This window comes from Helianthus annuus, chromosome 7, assembly GCF_002127325.2.
Source record: "Helianthus annuus cultivar XRQ/B chromosome 7, HanXRQr2.0-SUNRISE, whole genome shotgun sequence".
NCBI classification, from domain to species: domain Eukaryota; kingdom Viridiplantae; phylum Streptophyta; class Magnoliopsida; order Asterales; family Asteraceae; genus Helianthus; species Helianthus annuus.
In genome coordinates, this window is record NC_035439.2 from 116,230,849 (window position 1) to 116,243,161 (window position 12,313).

Genomic DNA, 12,313 nt, shown 5'->3' on the forward strand with positions numbered 1-12,313 from the left:
ACTTTTAAGAAACCTTATTAAATCATAATTGGCGTTATTGTTTGTACTCTATGTATTGAAGTTTGTATGATGGTTTTAAGGAACCTTATTAAATCACAAATAAGCAACAATTATGTTTTTTATAGAGTTGTGCCCTTACCATGAAGTGTTTTTTAAATGAGCTTTCACTTTGATGCCCCATATTTTTCATCTTTTTGTAAGTTTTTCGTTTTACATTTCGTTCTATGTTTTGCAAGTTAACACGCTGCAAAGTACGTGTGAGGTTCAATTTTTCCCATTTGACAGACCCGTAACAACACGTCTATTTTTCCCTGTTTGGCAAGTTCGTCGCAACGCGCGGGTCCTAGACCATCTTAGTTATTTTTCTATGTTTTACGTTTCAATTTAATTTCTTCATATTAACACGCCGCAACGGGTGTACGTGGTTCAAAGATTTTACTTTGCTTTTCGTTCGGTGTTATTTATTTTCTTTTTAATTTATTCTGTTTTTACGAGTTTTTCTGGTGTTGGTGGTCACCGACAGTGGTGTAGCATTGGTGTAACTTGGCATGTTTATACGCCCCGCCGTGACGCGGGGATGATTTAATACTAGTTATTTTCCAAAACAAAACTATTAGCTCCATACTTCATTGACAAAAAAGATTTACAATCTAAAAAAAACATATCAATTAAGTTATAACAATTTGTATAATATAAAAGAACAAAAATAGACATTGTTAATAAAAAAACTTTTCAATACGTCATCTCTATTTAGACTTCACTAGAACATTCACACCGGAGACTTTATCTCTATCTATATATTTAAATCAAAAAGTACACTTTTCTCTAAACTTTTGTTAATTTCTCAAAATCTTTTACATCTAACCTTCTATCTCTATCTTACTTACATTAACTTATTTTATTATTATTTTCTTTTTCCTACACACTCACAAAAAGATATGGAGAGTTAAATATAACCTTCTAAATATAGAGGTGTATTTGGGTCTCTTTAATTTTTTTTTCTACTATAGAGGTTGAGTGTAGTAGCATTTTTGTTGTTTTTATTCTACTTTTTCCTCCTCTATATTATATAGAATGTCCACATATAAATGCATTAATGTAATTGCTCTAAAGTAATTAGTCTCATTTTTATCAATGAGAAGTTGACACATTAGTTTCGCGGGCTGAGACGGTTAGAATTTAAAATACACTTTTAGCGAGACAGCTAGAACGGCTAGGATTTAGCTTAAACTTTTTGTGAAGTGGCTGGTTGAACGCTAAATAAGCTAACTAGCCTATACTTTTGTGCGAGCCAACTGAATAGCTGAGACGACTAAACCTACACTCTTTTCAACGCGGCTTGGCAAAACAGTAACGTGTTTAAAACCTGTTAAATAATGACTCATGAGTTGCAATTTTCATGGTCAAATCAACTTGAAAGAATCAAAAGTGAGAGAAACAACCAACCCTAATTTTCAACCTGTGTCACCACCCTCTCATCCTACCACCTGCACCAGCTGCATATATAGCCAAATGTTGTAGTACACTGAGCTAAGAAAAGCCTGTTACCTTTTTTGTTTTCTTCACTTTTAACCTTCCTCTATCCAGCCATCGTATCAATACTTCTGCCATTGTGTATGTATCAATTCAAAAGCCCCCCCGTTCCGTCTTGCAACCAAACTACTGCAGCCAGACCTGTTTTTAGTTCCAACTTTTAAGCCACAAAAACTCACAACCCACAAAGGAAACAAGGGGTGTTCTTTGTGGAGCCCTAATCTATCTATTCTAGAGAGAGAAAGACACACATCCACATATATATATATATATATATATAAGTGATCAGAGAGTGGAAGATTGATATATATATATAATGCAGCAGCAGCACCTGATGCAGATGCAGCCCATGATGGCAGCCTACTATCCCACCAACAATGTCACTACTGATCATATCCAACAGGTTTTACACTTTAGATTGCTTCTTCCCTGAGATGTTTTCAGTTTTGATCAGTTTTGGCCTTTGACTTTTTGTTGCATAGATTACTGATCATATCTACTGTGTTTGTGATTGTGATTGTGTCTGTGTCCTGTTTGTTGTTTGGTGGATTTGTTCAGCTTTGTTGATCTTTTTTTATGATGATTTGTTTTGGCTTTTGCCTGCTTGTTTCTTCATCTGCAACAAACACGTTTCATATATTTGTTTCTCATTATTGTATGTACAATTTTGTGTTGTACACTTGTACTATACATGGCTAAAGTCTTCACTCTTGATCTTGCATGATCTACTTATTAATGAAAATAATAACTCTTGTAAGAACTTGCATGATCTATTTATTAATTAAAATAACAACTCTTGTAAGAACTTGCATGATCTACTTATTAATGAAAATAATAACTCTTGTAAGAATGTTAGGTATTTTTTTTTTTTTTTATGTTTTCTTCATCTTCTATAGATTATTTAGCATACTTTTGTATTTCTTGGTTAACCGGCACAAAAAACAAGATTTTGAACCCAACCCAAAGGTAATGTGACATGACCAAAAAACAGTATATTATCTTGAAAATAAGCAGTTCCAAAACTGTTTATTTTAGTTTTGATTAATTTTTATATATAAATAACCAGATAAACAGTTGATCACAAATATACCAAAAAGTGGGTTTGTGATATTTTTCAGGGACGATCTTGTTAATATGTTTTTTTTTTAGTTTTTTTTTAGGGTTTTTGGTGAAAAAAAACAAAATTCTTTAATATTTTAGTGCTTTGTTTAAAAAAATAAATAAATCTTTGAGGAGGTCGAAATACAACAGACCTGCTAGCAATCATTGAGATGCAGGTTGCTAGATTTCTTGTTCAATAGAAGAAAAAAAAACTTTCATTTTTTATTTATATTATTGGATGAAGGGTCGTTTTTAATGATTAAAACTGTCCAATTTTTAATGAATGGTCTTTTTCGTGATTGTATGATGAAGTATATAACTTATTTTTATTTTTAATGTAAAAGTTATATATTTTGCAATATCTTTGGGAATTCAATCTGCATGTGCTGGGGAATTTAATACGGTTTTACCGAAGATTCTTTATTTGCATCAATATTTGTGCTTGTGTATTTGTTTTGCCCCATTAATACTTTCTTATTTTTTTTTTTTGCACTTGTTTTAGTAGTTTTAATAATACCAATGGGGTGGTGGTTCATTGGCAAAGGCAAAACCTTTAAAACATTTAAGTTAGAAAAGGGAAGGTCTTGGGTTCAAGTCCCACAGACGACAGGGGATTAAAGAAATTAGCCGTTAAAAAAAAAGTAGTTTTAATAATAATACTTGGATTTTGGTAAAAGGCTTTATAGTTTCTTTAGTAGTTTTAAGAATAATATTTGGATTTTGGTTAAAGGCTTTATTGTTTCCTTCGTTTACAAGTGCAGTACTTGGATGAAAACAAGTCTCTGATCTTGAAGATCGTTGAGAGCCAAAACTCAGGCAAAATGGCAGAATGTGCTGAGTGAGTATTTCCATTTCTACCCTCTTGAGTTCCTTTTTTTTTTTTTTACCGATTCAACCCAAGTGTTATAGAATAATGAAAGCGAAAATTACCAAAGGTCTAGTTGACAATTTTTTTTAAAATAGTCATTGAATTTTATCAGTGCGGATTAAGCGGCGAAAACCACGGGCTAAGCTTTAGCTTGCGGCCAAAAGTGTAGACTAAATCCTAGTTGTCTCAGCCAACGGAGCTGACGTGTCTGCTTTTGATTGACCGAAATGACGGCTGCCTTTTTCGGTGAAGGCTAAATTCCCATGACTATTTTGGAAAACTGTTTGGTTAACATGACTATTTGTATAATTTTTCTATAGTGAAAACCCGGTGTATTACTAATCAACTATTGATAGAGTACAATAACCATAATTTATAATTACAAAGTAAACATAATCAAATCATATTCTGAAAATGATATAACAATAAACCCTAACTAGTATATTCTCTTTAATAAATTTTTTTTATGAAAATATGTTACATGTTTGACACCGCGTTGGCGCGTTGTTGCGTCTTGAAAGTGATTATCTTGTCAACATTTTTGATTTACATATTATTTAAGAGTTTAAAATGTTTTAAAAATTGGTTGACAAAAATTTTGTGCTTAGAATTTACCAAAACATTTCAAACTATGGTTATCACATCTTCAAACAAACACCTCTTGTTATAGTCTCTCATCAAACAAACAAACACATGGTCCCCAAAATTTTGTGTCTTGAAATGGTTTGATAATGGCAGACATCAAGCCAAGCTTCAGAGGAACCTTATGTACCTTGCTGCCATTGCTGATTCTCAGCCTCAAGTACCTACTCTTCACTCTCAGGTAAATATTTCTTAGCCTTTTCAAATCAAACTCTATACACCATGCATTTATAACAGTTGTGTACTCTTACTATTCAGTATCCTCAAGGTGGGATGATGCAGCAACCAGGAGGTCACTACATGCAACAACAACAACAAGCACAACAAATGTCTCCACAAGCACTAATGGCTGCGCGTTCATCTATGATGTACGGCCAACAGCAGTACTCGTTACTACAACAGCAGCAAGCGATGCATAGCCAGCTGCTAGGCATGAATTCCGGGGTTGGAACCAGTATGCTACAAAATGATAACAGCAACGCGGTTGCTAGTGGGACACACCTAGGTGGAGGGTTCCCGGACTTTGGTCGCAAGCAAGATATTGGGGTTTCTGGTGGGTCGAGTAGTGGAGATGGTGGCGAAACGCTGTACTTGAAATCTCCCGATAAAGGTAACTGATGATATGTAATAGTCTTTTGTGTTAGGAGATGGTTTAGTTTGCATGTTATGATGAACCTTGTGGTAGATTGTAGTTTTAAACATTCCAAGTTGATGTTTTATATGTTTGAAGATTTATTGTCCGGTTGACTTGAAACTCTCGATGTTCTTTTTTTTTTTTTTTTGTCAATGTTGTGGGGCTGTTTCGGATCATATAAGGAGAAAATACTGAACTAACATGTTCTAGTCTAAGCTATGCTAATCTTTATGGAGAAAGTAGAGCTGTGAAAATATTGTAATATGCATCACTAGGTGCCAAACTCCGTTTATAGAGATTGATCATGAGTTACAAATAAGTGGGCTACCACATATCACACTAACATAAGTGCTTGAAATGTAACTGCTCAACCTAGTGCTCTAATATCATCAATATGATTAACATAGATCTTTCAAGCTAAACGTCTGTCAAAGTGGTAGTCGACGGTATGGTTTCCCGAGGGAATGTCCAAGCCAAACTCTGAAGCCAGCGTGAGTCTGGTTAAGACAATGTAGTTTGGCCGGAGTGGGGCAACGAGGCTCTCCAATTTGAGGAGTGCGGTGGCCTAACACAAGAAAGTCACCGTTCCCAAAAAAAAGATCTTCATGCTAAACATTAGTATCGATATTTAGCTTGAAAAATTGTTGTTTTATAAGTTGCTTAATGATGAGTGTCGTCAAGTGATGCAAAAATCTATTAAGGTAGCTATCCAAGTTAAGTAAAGTATCGTACCCACGAATAAGATATCGTTAGCATACACATCTTGTTGATTATTAATATATGAATAAAGAAATTAACTTTAAAGATTGGTTGAACGTTGATTTGCCATGCTAAGAAAATCGCGATGAAATAACGAAGCAAGAACAAGAAACATACAGGTATCAAGAACAACGAACGCAGAATACCCAAACCTAATTTTATTACCCAAAAAAAGATATCCTGGAACAAGATTGACGATACACCAGAAACTAATCTACTACACTCAACTCACAGAGATTATCAAAGAGATAATCTCACACGAACTAAACAGATTTAAACTATAAGCCTCTGATTCAACAAGAATCAAGACCTTTACAGTGAAACTCTAGATCGCAGATGAGAGAGAGAGAAACTGGTTGAAAGAGAAACTTCTAGATACCCAAAAAATATCACAATGTGTTGTGTATTTAGCGACTGATATGAAGCCTCTTTTTTATACATCCGGATGCTCGAAGATATCCGGGTTGTTATAACAACCCGGCTTCAGCCCAGCTTCGCTTCTCAAGCCCATCAACAAGTCCAACAGTAATAGTCCAATAAGCCCAAAAACATGTGAGAATAAACATCCAGTTTAGTTTTAAATTTAACACAGAACACTAAAGGTATTAAATTGTTAAAGATATTAAATTGAAACACTAACCTTGATATTTAACACCCCACCTCAATTTAATATCCAAACGGATTAAACATACCTATTTTAGAGCATAACTCATTATGTTGACCAATTAAGAGCCCCTTTGTCATTAAATCAGCTAACTGTTTCTCAGATTGGATCCCAACAGCTTTTGTAACACCTTTCGAAATCAAATCTTTTAGAAAAAACAAATCAATTTCAAAATGTTTAGTTCGGTCATGAAACACTGGATTTACGGCTATGGATAAAGTCGTATTATTATCACAGTGTAAACACACAGGTAACTTAGCCGAAACATCTAATTCATGCAAAAGATTTTTCAACCAAACAATCTCACAGGCTGCTGCACACATAGACCTATATTCAGCTTCTGCTGAAGACCTAGATAGTAGCCCGTTTTTTGCTTTTCCAGGAAACTAATGAGTTTCCTAGAAATATACAAAAACCAGTAACAGACCTTCGAGACTCAAGGCATTTTGCCCAGTCTGAGTTTGCATATGCTAACAATTTAAAGTTGGACCCTTTACTAAATAAAACCCCTTTTCCAAGAGACTGTTTCAGATATCTTAATAGTCTAAAAGCAATCTTTAAATGACCTTGAGTTGGACTATGCATGTATTGACTCAAGTAGTGAACAGTGTATGATATGTCCGGCCTAGTATGAGCAAGATAGATTAACTTGCCAACTAACTTTTGATACCCAGTTACACTATCAACAACATCACTATTCATTTTGCACAAACTGGTAACAACATTATTCTGTTCAATAGGATTATTGACTGGTTTCCACGCACTCATGCCATACTCAGCCAATAATTCTAAACAGTATTTCCGTTGTGACAAACACACACTTTTATTAGATCTAACCACTTCTATTCCAAAGAAATATTTCAATTCTCCTAGATCCTTAATTAAAAATTTTGATTTAAGTTTTTGTTTGACCAACTCTATTTCTTGAATAGAATTTCCCGTGACAACAATATCATCAACATATACGAGCAAGTAAACTAAACACCTTGACTAACTTTGGAAAACAAAGAATAATCACATTTGCTTTGAACAAAGCCTAACTCACATAACACATTCACCAATTTTTCATTCCACATTCTAGGCGCTTGTTTTAAGCCATATACTGATTTTTAAGTTTACATACTCTTTTTTCATCCTTAGAAAAGTAGCCATCAGGTAATGCCATATAAACATCTTCATGCAATTGACCATAAAGAAATGCATTATTCACATCTAGCTGAAACAGTTTCTGATCATGTTCAACAGCTATAGAAATTATATATCTAACAGTGACCAATTTCACCACTTGTGAAAAGGTTTCATCAAAATCAATTCCTTGCTTTTAACTATAGCCTTTGGCCACAAGTCGAGCCTTACATCTCTCTATCTCGCCACTCGACTTATACTTTATTTTATATATCCATTTACACCCTACAACAGATCTACCAGGAGGTAATTCCACAAGATCCCAAGTATCATTCCTATGAAGAGCCTCAATTTCTTCATTCATAGCTGATATCCAATTTGGATCATCACAAGCTTCATTAAAGTTCTTTGGCTCATGACACTTATCTAGAACAGCAATAAAACATTTATGTTCTACTGACAAATTAGAGTAATTCGCTACTCTTTCTAAACCATACTTGACTTTCCCCTCAACTATATAGTCACTAAGACTCTTAGGTAAAGAGGTGGTTCGACTAGACCTTCTGAGTGGAGTTTGGTCACTTATATATGTATTACACAAACCCTCAGAACTGGATTGTTCTTCACAAGCAGGTGTCACATGCTCAACCTCATCAGACCTATGTTCACTAACATCGGGCTGCTGTTTCTCAGCCATGCCTACAGTGTCAGAAGAACTTTGCTCTGATTGTTGAGACCCACATGTCCCTGCTTCTTGAAGTTCCTTGTCACACCCCGATATTTCCACGTTTCACTGATGGGCCCGGTGGGAGATTATCGTGACGTAGTTGGTAACATTACAGTCAAACAACACAATATTTAAATGCACAGCGGAAGCAAAAGATAGATATATTTCAACCGAATATAATTGTAATATCAAGTATCACAAATAGTTGAAATAATCCACAAGTGGATCAAAAATAAATAGGAAACATTGTTCAACAGTTTTGACATCCAAGCTTGCGAAACTTATTGTGGACGCTAGGAGAAAGCCAGCCTAGTTCGCGTAGTACCTGCACTTAACCTTTTTGAGAAAATACGTCAGTTTACACTGGTAAATACATTCAACCGACTCATTTTGAAAAGTTTAATAAAATTGATTTGAATGCACGAGGCACAAACTTTTTATAACTTGGGATAATTATTTGAATATAATCTTGTAAAATAATTATATGTTCCTTATGCGTTCAGTAGCCCGATCCGCAGACCGGGTTAAAGATCAATAGACGCACCACATTGATTATTTTTGGCACTGACGGGTGTACGCCTACACCCCGTGCTTAGGTCGTGGCCATTTCATAAAATGATGCCAGGGATATCCGGGACATGGTCATTAACCCCCCAAAGGCTTTAAGCAAACAAAACATTTCAAAACGGAGCATATCAATGATTTAACCTCTAATCGATTAAAGATTCAATGTCCAACCAAGCGGTATTTTATATACCATACCCCAAGCCCGTATAGGGAAGATAAGTTAAAAGTATTTACCTTTGCAAGTATCAATCACAAATAGCAAGTGCGTGTAGCTTTTACCAGGTCTCCTATTCTGGAACGAAGGTTGATAATAACCTATTAGAATCCTAACGGGTCTTTAATTAAGCCTAAACTTAGACCGGTTAGTTTTAACAAAAGATATGGTTCGAACGCACGATTAAGCGAAGACCGGAATAGAATGTGATTTAGACCCGACAAGTTACTTGTATAATATGGGTAATCTAACCACATTCTGGATTTTGAGATAAAAATGACAAGGTTTGACCCGTTTCGGCTAATTTATGCAAACTAGTTACATAAACCGAACCGAACGCGTAATTAGCGTAACGGTAACCGTAAGAGTCCTATACAGGTTTCCTAAGTCAATGTGCTTTAGATATGTTGTGATATCAATAGGATATCTTCCATTACGCCCAAAACGAGTTTAATCACATATTAAGCCCCGTAGGGGTATTTTGGTCATTTTAAAGATTATAAAAGAGATTATTTATCATTCTGATGTTCGGGTCTGAAGTAATCAGTAAAACCACTTACTTTAACAACTTATATCAGTAGGTAATAAGCTTTACATGACAAAATGGTTTTAAACCCAAATTATGTGTTTAATTACACTTAAAAGGCTATTTTAAGCGATTTCCGGGTTATAAAGGAAATCTGAGTTTTCTGATCAGGTTATATAGTTCAAAATACTTTATTTATTATATAAAATCAGTAGCAATTGGATTTGTGTCAAAATTTTATGTAGAACTCGTTTTATGCCCGAAAAGGGTATAATCGGTATTTACCGAGTCAAGGCCATAACCTTAGGTTATGAGCAGGTTAAAAATAATTAAAAATCTTTAAAAATCTCAGATTATTATATTACATCAATGGGTAAAAGGTTTGGTGCCAAAATTTGGGTTTGGATAGGCTTTATGCTAAGTGCGCCGTTTAATTAACAAAAGCTTCTTAATTGCGCTATTTGGCATAACTCCTATTATGGACCTCAAACTGTTATGAAACTTTAGGGACATGTTTATAAACCAGTAACAAAGATTTTTGCTCTCTCACATTTCCAAAATTCTCGTTTTATGGTCAAAAGGACATTATGGTCAATATTTAAGCATTTAACGGAAACGTGCAAATGAATTGGACAATCAACGAACCAATCACAGAGGGTTAAACCATTATGTATCTTGGTCCTAAGGAAGCTCTAAGGCATATCTAAATCATACTAAATCGGGTCAGAACTGAAGTCAAAGCAAAAGTCAAAGTTTTGCGACTTTCAGTTCCGAACCGGGTCTAAACAGAAAATTGCCGGGTCGAACATGTTTAGACATGTTCTTACATTTCTAACTAAGTTATATGAGTGGTAAAATAGGTTACACACCTTCAGCATTGCTAATTATGCGTTAATCCAAAAATTATGTTTCTGTTGACTTTTTATAAACATCTTTGACCCGATATTTGATCTAGTTAGAGCGGGAATCAGAGGGTGCCCTTTTAAGGGTTTAATGCCCACATAATTACCAACTTATAACTACCTTTGATTCGACCAAACACTGAACCATTAATGATTAATCGCTAAGCCAAACGTTAATTACGACGGTTTGACTTTCAAGCTAAAACTAAGTAAAAACTCAAATAAGGAAGGTTAAGGGTACTTACCAAAGACCTATGCACGACCAGGGATCCTTAGAGAAAGCCCTTGAGCTCCAGAGATGATCAGAAGTTGAGTTGGGAGTGAATGATCAAAGTTGCAACACAAGGCCTTTATATAGTGCCTTTAACCCATTATGATCATGACAAACAAGTCTAGCATTGATCCCAGATCATTACAAGTGTTCTCTAGTGCCTAGGAACTGTTAGGGGTCGCCCATGCTGGTGAAAAGACCTTTTAAAGTCGGTTACAAGGCTGAACAGGCTGCTGCCTGTGTTTTCTGCATCTGGGCATCTGACGCGGCCCGCGTAAGGTTCTGCTAAGCCTTACGCGGCCCGCCTGAGATCTGCTGTCAGATTTCAAATCTTTCAATTATTACAACTTGGCTCTTGGCTCTTCGAAAGGTTATTACTTTCATTATGAGCCCTTCATATTTACTTATAAGGGCCTCAAGACTTATTCCCACTTTGTTAAGTCCTTGGTCACTTTGTTATTACCCGAAAAGTCATAATTTCCAACATTTACGCTTTAACCCCTCAAATACGAATTTGATCATAACTTTCTCATATTATAACGAAACTTTATGAAATTTTTATCGTGCATTCTAGTGAGCATAATTTACCGTTACAAAGCTTCGGGTTTGCTGAAAGGTCACTCAGAGGTATAACTTAAACATGTTGACACATTTAACCCCTGTAGTTTGTAATCTCTCACTTTCATTCATATTTAGCTCCGTATGATCCATGATTTATTCGTTTGAAGGTATGAGCATCATGTAGGGTTACTGTAAAGTATATTTATCCCTTGTTGACATTTTGAACCCTTGAATTTGCATACTTTCCATGTTTGTCAACTTTAGTCCCTCTAGAGTATTCTTTATCACGTTCAAGCTTGTGACACGTGTCAATACATTATAGGGCGTGAATTTTCGAGGTGTTACATCCTCACCCCCTTAAAAGAAATCTCGACCTCGAGATTTACTGAAACAAATGAGGGTACTTTTCTTTCATTGTGGACTCTACCTCCCACGTATACTCGGGACCTCTACGGGCATCCCATTTTGTAACGCCCTAACACGCTTTAACGGAAAAGACGCAGCGGAAAATACGTACCATAAAATTTCTTTCATTATGAATGTCTTAACCTACTTGGAGTTCATTTTTAAGGTGACCCATTTACAATGAATACAACAATCGAACTCCTTTACAAAATAAAAACATAAACTATGTTAACTAAATTAGTTATCCAAGCATTCCCGTACAATCTAACTTGTGACTCGGTCTTCGATCTCCACGCCTCGGTGATCCTCCGTGACTCGTACAACCTACATTTACCATACAATTTCAAACATTAGTACACATTATGAATGTAACAATATTCATAAACTTTCACTTTCCATTCGTAAGTCCTTTGCATTTAAGCATTTCTCTCTGAGTATCTACTCCCTGGTGAGACTTCAACATTGTACCTGCATTTTCTACGTTCTCAAGGTACACCTTCATTAGTGTCATTACTCAATCGTGTTGAAAACATACGAGCATACGAACTTACCTACTGGCATACAGATATACAAACATACTTGCATGCATACATAGAACGAATCATAACTACTCATATGTATACCTTCACTCACACGTACATATACTTACATAAATCCGTAATTACATTCATTCATACCTACTAGCTCGTACATACCACTTATCTAATTCTGTCGTATCTTAATTACAAACCTTCGTGTAACATGTATGAACAAACCTACATTCATACTTACTCTTATTCCTGATTACTTATTAATTTAAGCGTATTAGAATAAA

At 35.2% G+C, this 12,313-nt stretch overlaps 1 protein-coding gene across 1 annotated transcript; it reads left to right on the forward strand.

Moving 5' to 3' along the window:
- The first annotated feature begins 1,495 nt into the window (after positions 1–1,495).
- LOC110868779 (GRF1-interacting factor 1) lies at positions 1,496–4,916 on the forward strand. Its single transcript, XM_022118035.2, has 4 exons — positions 1,496–1,936; positions 3,396–3,472; positions 4,241–4,325; positions 4,403–4,916. Exons 1-4 carry the CDS (start codon positions 1,850–1,852, stop codon positions 4,760–4,762), a joined length of 609 nt encoding a protein of 202 aa, XP_021973727.1. The 5' UTR covers positions 1,496–1,849; the 3' UTR covers positions 4,763–4,916.
- Positions 4,917–12,313: the final 7,397 nt, after the last annotated feature.